The 13468-nt window shown below is 34.9% G+C and overlaps 1 protein-coding gene across 2 annotated transcripts in view; it reads left to right on the forward strand.

The window, feature by feature from the left end:
- ATP8A1 (ATPase, aminophospholipid transporter (APLT), class I, type 8A, member 1) overlaps positions 1–13468 on the forward strand; it is a 94054-nt gene that overhangs the window by 52518 nt on the left and 28068 nt on the right. For both annotated transcript variants that reach the window (XM_010076823.1, XM_010076824.1), the window contains exons 24-26: positions 3355–3527; positions 8243–8426; positions 8529–8639. In XM_010076823.1, coding sequence (XP_010075125.1) covers positions 3355–3527; positions 8243–8426; positions 8529–8639 — 468 coding nt within the window. The remainder of the gene's footprint in view (positions 1–3354; positions 3528–8242; positions 8427–8528; positions 8640–13468) is intronic.

The raw sequence follows: 13468 nt of genomic DNA on the forward strand, positions 1-13468 counted from the left end.
ATGGCAGCTGAAATTACATATGCAAGCTGGTCGCTTGCAAATCTGCCTGTGGTGATAATATAAATTGTGGTTTTTTTCAGGAGCAGATAAATGCAGTAATTGGATAGTTTGAGGGCAAGTGGCAGTACAAAAAATAATAATACATGATCTCTGTGCCAATATTTTAACAAGAGACTGAATTAAAAGTTTTCTGCCTCAATTGATGGTGCACGTTTCACTGTTTATTTAATGTATACCTTGTGTCTTGCCTTTTGCTTGCCTTTTGCTTGCTGGTATGGTTGGAATCAGATGTCAGTCTCCATTTCTAGTGCAACTGGTTGAGTCAAAAATGGCCTTGAAAATTCTGATGGAGCAGAGTGGTTCTCAGGAAATGGAGAGAGGGGCGGACTGCTGCGAGTGCAGAATCTTGAGTCAGTGCAGATGCAAAAGGTGGATGCAATTCCTCTTTCCTTTCTGCATACCAACAACAACTGGCAAGAGTCTGTAACACTTAATTGGAATATTGTCTATTAAGGACTGTGGCTGAAACTTTGGCTTTTGAGCAGCATAGATCTACCTCTTGTACTGGGACTCTGTCCCTTACCTTGCAGGGAAACTGTGCTCCCTTGAGGGCTGCTGGACAGCCCCATTCCCTCAGCACAGGAGGAACCAAGCAGCCATGAAACCTTGAAGAAAAAATCTGATGTAGTGGTACTTGTGTTTTTATGATCTTGGAGAAGTGTTGCTCTGTGGCAATCCTCTCCTCTTTTGGCTCTGCAAGGTACGGGTAAAGCCTCTTGGTGATATAAATCTGTTGGTATGTTCACTGGAGTTAGGAAGGTTGGCTTTTCTTGGTATGCATACTTTTCACAGTACTGAAAAGAGTGGCAGTAAGTGGATGTTTCTTGTCCTTGCTGTTGCAATAATAGTACAATATCTCTTGTATGCAAGTGGCTTCTTCTAAAAAGGAGCTAGGTCAACCCTAATCCTTTTAGGGACAGGCAGAGTCCCCTGTCCATAAGACGTGTAAAACAAACAGATTTAACAAAACAAACACCTCCTCAATTTGGTCGCTGTTAGGACCTTAGCATGAAAGATAGAGGAAGTTAACAGAAAAAAAAAAAAAAAGTTTGTTTAGACTGTATCCCAGCTCTAGCTCTATGCACTGAGTTTACAAAGAATATACTGAAATAAGAGATCCTCTCTTGTATGAACCAATACCCTTATTTATGGCATTAATATAAAAATACCCCAAACCCCTCTTCCACTTGTCAGTTAGCACTGGCTGGGATAGAACTGGAAGGACTTCCAGGAAGCATTTATGTATCTGGTTTTAGCAACATTATTTGTTTTGAGGCTCCACTCCCATGAACATTTACTTAGATTCACAAACAAAACATGGGTTTTTTTAGTGAATTCTTACAGTTGTATAAAATAACACTGGATTTTATATTGCCTTAATATTAACTTAGTGGACTGATGAATTTCAGTATAGTACTGTTAATCATAGACAGAAATCACACAGAACATAGCTGTACTCTTTTAATTGTGAACTTCACTAATAATAGAAAATAGTTTGATTACCATTCAGTTTCACTGAGAAATATTTAATGGAAATGGTGTAGAAGCGCATAAGGGATGTTCTGATACTGCTTTTAGTTTAAGGTGTTGGATTTCAGCACAGAACTACATGTAAGCTTACAAAGGAATTTTAAATATGACAGTTTTACAGTTGGGGTAAGTGTTTTGTATTAGCTTGGGGTTGGGTTTTTTTGTATTAATATGTAGTATGCCTGGAGTTACCTGATGGCATGTCTGTCTGTGATAAAGGTCAATTTAAACAGAAGAGTTTATACTGCATGTATGAGAAGAAACAATAGATGAGAGGAGTATGAAGTTTCAGGCTCTTGCATTGCTTAAATTTAGTCATAAGCTAAATAGTCCAAGGAGATGAGAAAAATTGATACTTCCTTTACGTTGCAATATTTCTTAATCAGAGAAGACACTGAAAAATAGTTACAGAAGTTATTGTCATTTTAAAGACTTTCCAACATGTAATTTTAAACAGTGGCACCTCGTTTCCCTCGCAGTTTCAATTCCTTGCAGGGGTAGAGCCAGGAAACCTGAAGTGCAGAACTCCCCAGCAGCCTAATCTCCTTTTAGATAAACCAATGAACCTTTAAAAGGCCAGTGGAAGCAAAGCAGGCAGAAACCATGGACAACAGTGTGGGGAACTGCGTGGAGTATGTTGGATGGGAAAGGCAAAGCAGTATCTTTAATTTCATTTCAGAGAGTTTTAGACTTGTAAATACTTCTCTGGTGTTTTACTTTTAGGTGGTTATACCGAATTTTAGTTACATATGCCTGACATCACTTGAAGTAGCACAATTATTTGGTTGTAAAACTTGTATAAAAATATAGGAACATTGTTGTTGTAGGATGTTACTGTTTTCCAAATTTAATGTTTTATAAGCAGTTTTGTTTTCATCTTCCTTTCTCCTCTCAGACCTTTCTTACTTCTGGGCTGTGAGGCAGGAAACAACAGAAGAGTGTTTTGTAGCTCTATGAAGGCCGTTCAAAAAGAAAGAAATGCAATAAGCAGTTTTTTCTTCTTCATGGTGCTCTATGGTGCAGCTGTGCTGTAACTAAATAGATATTAGTGACCTCCCCAAAGCAGGCTATGAGGTCGTGCTGCATACATATAGATGAATGTATTGTCTATGGAATATAATCTGGAGTTCTGAGTACTGGATTACAGAATAGTATCTCGTGTAGGTGTGATTCAGACTGTCCTTAGCAACTGGAAAATACAAAATAGGATCCTTTATAGAACAGGTAGTTGATGCGGGCTTATTGTAAAATATAAATTTAATACGATGGTTAGAATTGTCATTTATAATGCTTGTATTTATGAATTATGTTTGACATTTCCTTTACTTTTTTCTAAACATTGAGGACCATTTTATATAGCAGTGAACAGAAATTGTTTCTTTTGGTATCTATATATGTGTGAATTTTCTTTTGCTTAGGTATATAGAAAACTTTTATTAAAATCTTTTATAATATCTTTTAGAAAATATTTATGCATCTATTGTTGCCATTTAAAGAGCGTTAGAAGTTCCATCACAGTTTATACACTTTTTTTTTTTTGACAGAATGTGAGAGCAATCCTACACACCATTTCTGCTGTGGTTTCTAATAGTACAGTTGTTGGAAAGATTTTCCATTTGATTCTGTCTATTTGATAGCATAATCAAAAGGTAATTCCCTCAAAAAAGGGAAATGCCAGTGTTTCTGATCACACTGAAAAAAAAAAAATTGTACTTAAGAATAGTAGGAATTAAAAATAATGGACACAAATCTTTTGTACAACAGGGAACAAGAGAGACACTTAGCCATCATTGCAGTACTCTTGGTGATGCTTTAAGGAAGGAAAATGATTTTGCTCTCATCATTGACGGTAAATCTCTGAAGTATGCTTTGACATTTGGAGTGAGACAGTATTTCCTGGATTTGGCTTTGTCATGTAAAGCTGTTATTTGTTGCAGGTAAGGTTTATGTTATCCTTGCTCTACAGTATTTTTATTGACATATAAAAATTAAGAAACTTCTTTTATTTCAGAGAAAATACACACATCCATGTCATCCAACAATGAAATATAGATATATTAAAAAAAAAAAAAAAACACTTTAGTAGCCCAACTTATGAAATGCAGTCATTCAAGAAAAATATTTTTGTAGAGCAGTCTGCTACAGAGTGTACCTGTCAGACAAATTCATTCAGGTTGCATATACCTAGAAAAATAATTTGTTAACTGTCAGGGATAGTGTCAGCAAGATTGAGACACTGATCTTAACCGTAGATTGATACTACAGGTAACTGCAGGTTTTAGCACATCTGTATTCTTCTGTAGAGCTTCCACTGCAGGCAAGATTTTATATTCCTCCTTTTTCTGTAAGCCAGGGATTGCACTGCATAAGAAGTGCACAAAAAATGTTAAAGGTACTACTCTGAGTGATTTTTATTTCCTGAAGCTGATGGAAACAACTTTATTATTAATATTATTATTGTTGTTATTGTTATTACTCCTGGTTGCTTGGGGGTTTTTATACAATAAGGTATTTAATACTCTCCTGTCAAAATCAGCTATTAGAGCTATAAGTTTACCATAACGAGAACTTTGGCCAGATCAAAGAAAATAAAAGATCTGCATTCTTTAAATATACACAGTATGAAAGCAGTTTCACTTGCGTTTTATATTTCCATATTTATATTAAGGAAGGAATACGTGGGACTGTATAAGTGATAGCTTACGTGTTTTGGGGGCTTCTTGCATTTTTATGGATTATAATACAAAAACTTCAAACATCTCCTGAGCGGTACATCACCTTTTCTACATTTGAATGTTTGAACAAAAAGGGAAGTTGGGTGCAAAAGAACTGCTGTTGTCAGTGTTTAAAGAACTTAATTTAATTAAATACGTCTTAATAAAGACGTAATTAATCTGTAAAAAAGCATAAGCAAGGACTTTTCTTCACAAGATCATTGGCAACACAGGTAGGATATCTGTATTGAAAATGCAGTCAAACATTCCAGAACTGTGGAAATCACTGTTATTTTCATTGGTGTCTGAGGTCACTATTACAAGGATAGCCAGTTAATGTTTTCAGAGTTTTTCTTCACCATTTTGACCTTTGTAGTAGGATAGAAAAAGCTGTTCCATGTATTAGAACAGGAAAAGTTAACTCAGAAGCAAGGTCTTCAAGCTCTTCTGGAGTCTTTGTAGCTTGCTGTTTCTCAGTATACAACTGTGTCACAAATTCAAGCTCTCACACTCAATGTAGTACTGCAATTTTTAGGGTTGTCTGTGTATTCAAGTTACGTCTAATTCTGTATTTAAATAGGATGTTATGTCTGATTATAATTGCTTTCGGAAAGAATCTATGAAAAAGCAGGTGAGCCTGGATTTTGTACAAGCAAAAAATAATTCTTAAATTCTGCCTCACTTCTTACCAAATTCAAATCTTCTTTCAGTAAATTATATAAGCTTTCTGCCAACTACCTCATTATTGCCTATCCTATTACCTGCCTAAAGGTAGAGACAGGGTGTGTACAAATTGAAAACTGTTGTAAATACACCTTAATAGATACATACCTTATATAGATGAAAGGTTCTCGTGTTCAGGTAGAAAGCTTAATAATGGCCCATTAAGATGAAGCAGATTTGTCCAAACAATCAGTGTTCAAAGTGGAGCTATCCTTCTACCTTGCAAAAAGACAGGGAAAAGCAAACGAGGTTGTAGTCTCCAAATAAACACCTAGTTTGTAGTCTTTCCATCCTTTCTGTCAAACAATGTACTATGCCACCAATTATTTGGGTTTTGTTTTGTTTGTTTTAATGTTTTAGCTTTGTAGCCATGCTCCAGCATGAAACACTGAATTTCAAAGTAAGGTCTTACCATCTTTTAAACTGAGATCTTACAGTGATACACAGTTTATACTGTGTATAAATATTTTTCTAACAGCAGTAGTCTTTCTGACAGGAAAGTTGGAGCTTTGTGCTTCTTCTACTAGTTCCAGTTTTGCTCAGTATAGTAAGGAGATGCATGTAGAACAGCTCTTTCAAAACTTTAGTCTTCTTTCCTTGGTTTGAAACTGCATTTTATGCTGTTTGAAGAGACAATGTTGCCATTTCTGTTGAACTATAGAACGATTGAAGGATATTCTGTACGTATAGCTGTCTTCTATTGGTAGTATTTTTGTGATAAAACAACCAAAAGTGCGAAATTAAAGTTTCTGTTCTGGCAGTGTGTTCTCTGCTGTTTCTACATTTCCATAACATACTTGGGTCAGCTGGTTTCAATACATGTCTAGGTATATGCTCTGACATATTTTGTGGTTGTTTAAAAATTGGCTGCAGGTTTAAAAGCAAAATACTTGCTTGTAGCACTCACTAGTTTAGTATGTGCTTTTTTTAATATCACATGCTTCTCAAAAGTCAGAATTCTGTCAAAACATTTTTCTGTTTATGCCCCATCATTAGTAACAAAAAATTAATTTCCTTGTTTGTGATCTTGAAAATAAAAAAATTTGGAAATGGTAATTTTTAATTAATGTAAATTGCTTAAACATACTGTCCTGACTAACTGAAAATGTAGGTATCTTTTCCATCCACATGAAGGCAGTAAACATTTTAAGCACGCCTTGGTTTTAAACGTACAGATTACACCAATTTTGTTGAAGTTTTTGGACTGTATTCACTTGTTCAGAAGCAGTTATTACCAATGGATTCTTCCTAAGACTAGACATAACACAGATGAAGCTGACAAATATTCAGTAGACATTTCACTTGAAAAAACCTTATATGTTATTAATTCCAAGCAGATGTTTGGCTTAAAGACTTTGACAAACTGAATTCCAGCTCTCTGTTGAATAACGGAATAATGTGCAAGAAGAATGTTAAATGGAGTATTATTAACTACTCTATTACAGCTAAGAGTGAACAAATTGAACAAAAGATAATTTTTATTGGTTTCACCATGAATTTGATGCATCAGGCAATGAGAGTAAGTGTCATCTTTCAAATGCCTCTATAACATTGTCTAAAAGGGAAATGAGCCACTCTTCTTGCAGAGTTAAAAAGATTAAAAAGAAGTTCTCAGGTCAGGAATCTTCTATAGAAGCTGACTGTAGCGAGTCTTGATACAATACTCATCAGTAGACTTCAAATAAAACATGTAACAAAAGATCATAGAAATGCTTTTTGATATACTTGGACCATGCAGTTCTTCAAAAGAGCTGTTCCCCAGAAGTTTTCATCCGAAATTCACCACAAGGTTGTCCTCATCCCAAGTACCTTTCTCGAAAGTCTGATACCATGTGTCGCACAAGCTGCTGGACAAAGTAACTAGATAGCTACCTTCAATCCAAAGACTGCATTATTTTTCACTCCTTTATGTTTTTGCTTTTGAAAAATCATGCAATTAAATTTTATGCACCCTTTCTCCGATTTATTGTACTTCAAGAAATTTTGCTTAACTGACACAGAATAGGCATTGGGGTTTTTTCAGGTGATGGGGCATTGCCTACAGGTGAACAGTGAGAAACTGTCCTTTGGCACATGGAGAGAACCAGAAGAGCTTCAAAGATGCTACTGGAACCCAGTGGGAATTAAGAGTATTGTATGTGAGCAAAGATGAGTGTAGACACCATGTACCCAGTTTCTATTAACAACACTGTCTCGGTGTTAAGCACCATGGTCTAGAAAAGAGAGGCAGCCACTGTTAGTGTATCCCTATGCTGGGAGCTCAGTAACCTGTCTGATGTTGAGGCTTAGTATATCTGTTGCAACACTGGTTTTTTTTCCTTCCTATACTTTATAGGGTAGACAAAATCAAAATATAGTGACATTTGCTAGAGAAAAAATGGAAAGTATTTTCTTTTTTCTTCTACAAATGAGCTATGGAGCTTATATTATGCCTGTGTATTGCTTCTGTGACACTGAAATCAGATCAGGAATAAATCTGTTCCATAGTAAAATTGAGTACCTTTGGTGATGTGGCCGAAGTAATAAAATTATACCATGAAATTATGGTGTAATAATAATTTCTGTTTAAAATTTGATGTTTTAAAACAGTTTTCTCTCATATGTTTGTTGACTTCCTCCATCAGGAATAGTTTGGGATCCTCTTTAAGCTCTTAACAAAACTGAGTTTAAAAAATGTTATATAAAGTTTTAACTAATAAGAATTGTGATTGTTACTGTAATTTACTGTTTTAGGCAAAACTTAATTCTTCATGAACGTTAAATGAATAAACGTGTGTTTCAGGACATAAAAAGCATGCTTTGTTCCAGTTTGCTTTGTCATCTGTGTGTTAAATATCTTGGGTTTTGTTTATAAAATACATATTTAAACAGAGAGGAAAACAGAAAGCATGCCGAAATCTGCAGTTGTTGTAAGTTAATACTGGCAGTGTCAGTGTTTGAGGCTTCTTCCATTACTCCGTTTTAGGGGCCCATTGCTGTTTGATCTCTGTATCTCCAGTCCTATCAACATCTTTCTTCAACAAATCCAAGGCTTCTGTGAATTCCGCTGGGAATGTGCTTTTAGCATATAGGCTAAAGGGCACTAACAATGTCATGTCACTGAGGATGTTCGTTGGCCTGGTTTTACAACCTTCTCACAGAATATAAAGTATGTTTTGAAAGTACATTCATTTGAAAGTCCTGTATTAAAGCTTTTTCTTTCTGTTACCCCTTAGGGTATCACCACTTCAAAAATCTGAAGTTGTAGAAATGGTTAAAAAACAAGTTAAGGTAGTTACTCTAGCAATTGGTGATGGAGCAAACGATGTTAGTATGATACAAACAGCACATGTTGGTGTTGGTATTAGTGGGAATGAAGGTCTACAGGCTGCTAATTCTTCAGACTACTCAATTGCTCAGGTAAGTCATTACACTGTAAAATACTACAGTAATTTAATATCAGATTGATATCAGCTTATATGTGTTCTGATTGTATGTTTGTTCATTTTTCTTTTTTTGCAGTTCAAGTATTTGAAGAACTTGTTGTTGGTTCACGGAGCCTGGAATTACAACAGAGTAGCTAAATGCATCTTGTATTGTTTCTATAAGAATATTGTCCTTTATATTATCGAGGTAATTTTACAGTACAGTAAATGTTACTTCTTGAAATCAAAAACTTTATTTTCAGCTTTTGATTATTATGTATGATTTTAAAGAAGCATTTAAATTATCAGTAAACTTACGAGTACTGAATCTTGCTTTTTAATAAACTGGTGAATGTAAGAGTGACTTTTTTTTTTTTTTGCTTTAAAAGACCCAATTGTCTTAGAAATATGTGCTAAATATTAGTACTGAATGTTTGTATTGCATAATACTGCTAGTTTACTGAAATTCTGTATCTATAACATCATTACAGTATTTAAGGAATACATTTACAAGGAGCCTTAAATTTACCAGGAGATGTATGTGCTTAAGCTGTTTGAGCTGCTGTTGGTAACTGGTTTGCAATCTAAAGCCCTTTTCAGGTCACGGTTGAACTGCATGGCTGGGCTGTTGCTGTTCAGAACAGTATTTAGGGTTTTTACATATGTGCTTAGTTACACTATTGCAATCTTTCACATGTTGATGGGATAACCGTGCCTACCCACGCCTCCTTAGGCTCTAGTTCATGAGCAGGGATACTTTCCTGAAAGTAGCTGACCTATTTTGTGACCTGGGATTTTAAAGAGACTGGAGTCTTGTGAAAAATACAGTAATGTGAGAAAACCATGTTGTAATAAAGGTACATTTATTGGTAGACATGGTTAAGACGGCGTGTATAGTAGGTATAGTTTTCATGACCTTCAGGACCAATGTCAACCTTAAAATTTGCAACATATTTTTAAATGGATTTTTAAATTTTTTCTGCCTCTCCCCCCCTTCATTTACTGTTCCTTTTTTTCGTCCAACAGCTGCTGGCTTTCTTCTAACCAAATATATATCTAGTAATTATGTTTATAATTGACTCAAACTTTATATTCACAATAATACTTTGGGTTAAAAATGTGGAAAAAAAAATTGTTGCAAAGCTTGATCAAAAACTGAGTTTTATAGTTTAGTCTTCTGTGTTTTTATGGTAACAGGGTTAACAGCTATTCTTAACATTTTCTTAGTTTTTTAAATACATTTTCAAATTAATATCTTAAACTTGCACAATATGTATCCAGTTTTTACCGAAAGAAAATGCCTTATTTCTGTTAGACCTGATGTAAACACTAGGTTAAAATTTCCAATTTTCATATTTATGTATGTGAACTTACACTGTTGCAATATTTGAAATACTTTAAACATCTTTTTATGTAAAAGTGTTGTAGCCAAAAAGTGTGCATATTTCTTAGGGTAATTTTTACATTTTCTGAATTTTCTTTTTTTTTTTTCCTTTATTGTGTTTTTAATGTAAGTGGATTTCATTCTCAGTAGTAGCAAGTTTGTAGCCTGTTTAGAAAAACAGACTAGGAAGCCACAGAAAAAGCAAATGCATTAAAGATCCTTTTTTGCTTTAGAAGGGATGGCAGACTTTAGATCCTGCATTTCAGAAGACAAATATCTGATTAAATTATCAGATTTCCAGAAGTACTGATTAGCACTAGCTCTTGAAGTATTCGAAAAAACAGTATTAATGTTTACTTTGCATTTGTAGAAAACATACGAAGTTGTGCTTTAGAATATACTACCTAGTTTTCAGTCATTGTTACCTGCACTCGTTGTAAGTTTATAACTTAAATCGGATATAAATAACCCACCTTTTGTATTCTTTGTGAATGTTAAATGTAAGGTACAGAGATGATAGTCTAAAAATAGAAAAGACTACAAGAGGTAGTCTCGGCCCCCTAAGCAGATGGAAGAGCAAAAAGAGATAATTTTTATACGGGCTATGACCCTTTATGTATAATGCATACAAGCATTTTACCATATACACCTTCTCTGGAAGACAAGATGACGACTTCTTGAATTTCTGTGTACCCAACGTTTGTTAGCTCAGAAAACTTCCACAGATCTTAGTAGCTCATGTCAATACTGTGAGTGAATGGGCAGAAATTCATCATTGAATGTCTCTAGAAAGGACGACTGCCAGTCTTGAATCTGTCTTTTCAGTTTTTTGTACAGATCAGGCGTGGGAGCAGAGAGCTCAATGAGTATTTGTAAGCTGCTGCTTAATATGCAGAAATGCTACATTAGGAAAATGTCTGTGAAGCTTTTGTGGCCACACCTCCTCTGTCTTAGAGTTTAGAAAATAATACTATGAAAGGCATGTCTGGAAGTTGCTTTAAATAAGTTTCGTTTTATTAGCCGACAATAACCAAAAATACCTACCTTTACTCAATAGATGCATATTATATTCTTAAATGACTGCAAGTACTAATGAAACAGGTAATGTAATAGATTCCATTTAGTCTAAAATGCAGCCTTTTTCCTAGGCATTTGTGGGGTGTTACGAAATAAGTGCTATTGGTTTCTTGGTTCAGAAAATGGTAAGTCCGTAGTAATGAGTCCTGCACACTGATTAGTGTTTATCGACATTTAAACTTCTATTCATAAGAAACTAGATGTGGTCTGTACTAACTCTTTCTACTCTGTATCTTGACTCAATAGATATTTAAATATGAACCTCATCTTTTGTATGGGACTAGTCCCAGTCACTTTCGAGGTTACATTCGGAAGTATCATTCTAAATTGTGAGTGAAAACTGAATTTCTAATAGACGGCTAATGTGCATTATTAAACTTGTACAGAGCCTCACACTCGCATAGGATAAGCCTATGCAGAGTCTCATACTTATTTTGAGGGGCCTGTCATTACCTTACAATGATGGTTGGGATTCAGATTGATCTAGGGATTGAGAACTCCTCTGTGGACTGGTTTTGGTTTTATAATTTCCAGTCCTGTGTATGCTCTTGTGTTAAACTATCCATTTTGTGAAGTTACACAGATCTCCCTTCAACATTGGAGGGACAGAATTTTCCTATTCCTAGTTTTTGTTCTGCTAGCTAGTAATAACATAACTGGCTTATGTTACATAAAAAAGGTTTACTATTTTTAAAAAATAATAATTTCTGAAGATCTTCATAGGTCATTTGTGTTTCATGTAGGGGAAAGTTCAAACAAAAGAGTAAAAGACCAGGACACCACAGGACTCCTTTCTGTATAAGAGTGACAGATTAGTAATTGGAGCTGTTAGAGTAGTACCTACCCCCTAGGAGAGAAGTGGCTGAATCTACTCCTAAGTTAGAATCATGTACAATGTGCCCTAAAAACTTATTTTTCAGGTATGATGAAACACACTTGTCCATGAATAAATTTACCACTGTGAAGCAAGAAACTGTGTTTCTTGTCGCTGTCACTATTAGTACTGTAGTAAGCTCCATGGAGGTTTTTTCATGTATGGTTAAGTGTGTAATTTTCTAGGTTCCAAGGTTCAGAAGTTAGGGTAAATGGGTGACTTAGTTTCTTACTCTTACAGTTTGAGATGAGGGCTGTATTTATCCTTGCTGCCTCCCCCACACCACCACCACACCCCAGATCTGCTAATTCTTTGCTCCGTAGGTGTTCTTAATGTGGACATTCAAATACTATGTTCCAGTTCCTTACTACACTAAAATTTAACTGAAATGCCTGTAACTTGCATCCTTCCTTTGGAAGAAAGTAAATGCTAAGATTTCAGAAAGTTATAATAGTAGCTTAGAGGATTGTTTAAAGATTGCTTTACAATTCTACAGTAAAACTGTAGTTTTCAGAGTTTAAACAGCTTGAAAATTTTAACTTAAGTTCGCTACAAAATAAAACTGAAAGCATCAGGGTTTTTAAGCAATAAAATGATGCATAGCATCTTTGAGAGGCTTGGTAGTGACTTCATATATGACATTCATTGTAAATTGAAATTTTGTCAGAAATTCATGCATTTCTTTAAAACAGTTACTCCAAAACCTTTTTAAGCGTTGCTTAGCATCACTTACCTTTAATAGAAGTGAGTATGTGGAATAGATTCGGTATAAATACATGTATTTAGGCCTCTCTTTTTAAAGTAAAGTTTTATAACATTTTGACTGTTAGATAAATCACAACATAAAGTTAATGTTCTTTCCATATACTCCTTGGTTATGAAAGGTCAAGTATATGTCTACTTGTGTTCTGGTTTATTTTCTACCTAGAGAGTCGTACTTTTGTTAAACTTTGTCTGAAATTACCATCAATGAGATGTACATATATGTAAAAGTGTAAAACTATTGAGTCACATATTTTCTATTAAAACTGTCCTTTTCCACCACCCTAAAAGCACTCAAAATAAGAATTCTAAAATTTACTCCACTATTTGATGCAAACAACAACACCAAAAAAGTTGGGGGGTCAATTACATAATAATGTCTGTCCTTCACTCCTCTATAAAGAGCTGTCTTCCTAGGTTGGGAGTAAAAGAATGTAGGAACGATGTATAATGAGAAGGTTGAAAAGAGAGAAGGCAGTTGAGGAGAGCACACCTTGTATCCAGCAGTGGTGATGAGGTTCTGGATTAGGTTCACACATTTAGCTTAGTTGTAAAGCATCCAAAAATTGTGCTGATATTGAGTGCAAAGTTAATTGGTCATTATTGAACAACTGATTATGCACTCATCTTGCTCCCTTGTACTCAACTACTGAGAAACTGCTGCTACTAAACATCTGCCAAATTCATCAAAATTAAGTCATAACTCATATTTCATAGTATGAGTCATAAAATACACAAGAGCTTATAAAAAATCAAATTCAACTGGCATAAAGTTATTGTCTTTCCAGTGAATAGACTGAAAGGTTAGAAAGTAGTGCTTGTTACTGTTAAATCAACCAAAGTAAAGAAATGTAGCATTATGAGATTCAGAAAATTCAGGGTATTCTGTATCTCTGTATTGCAGCCTCTAACATTCGTGACTTTGTATGCAATCTTGTTA

This window comes from Pterocles gutturalis, unplaced genomic scaffold, assembly GCF_000699245.1.
Source record: "Pterocles gutturalis isolate BGI_N339 unplaced genomic scaffold, ASM69924v1 scaffold4793, whole genome shotgun sequence".
Taxonomy (NCBI): Eukaryota; Metazoa; Chordata; class Aves; order Pterocliformes; family Pteroclidae; genus Pterocles; species Pterocles gutturalis.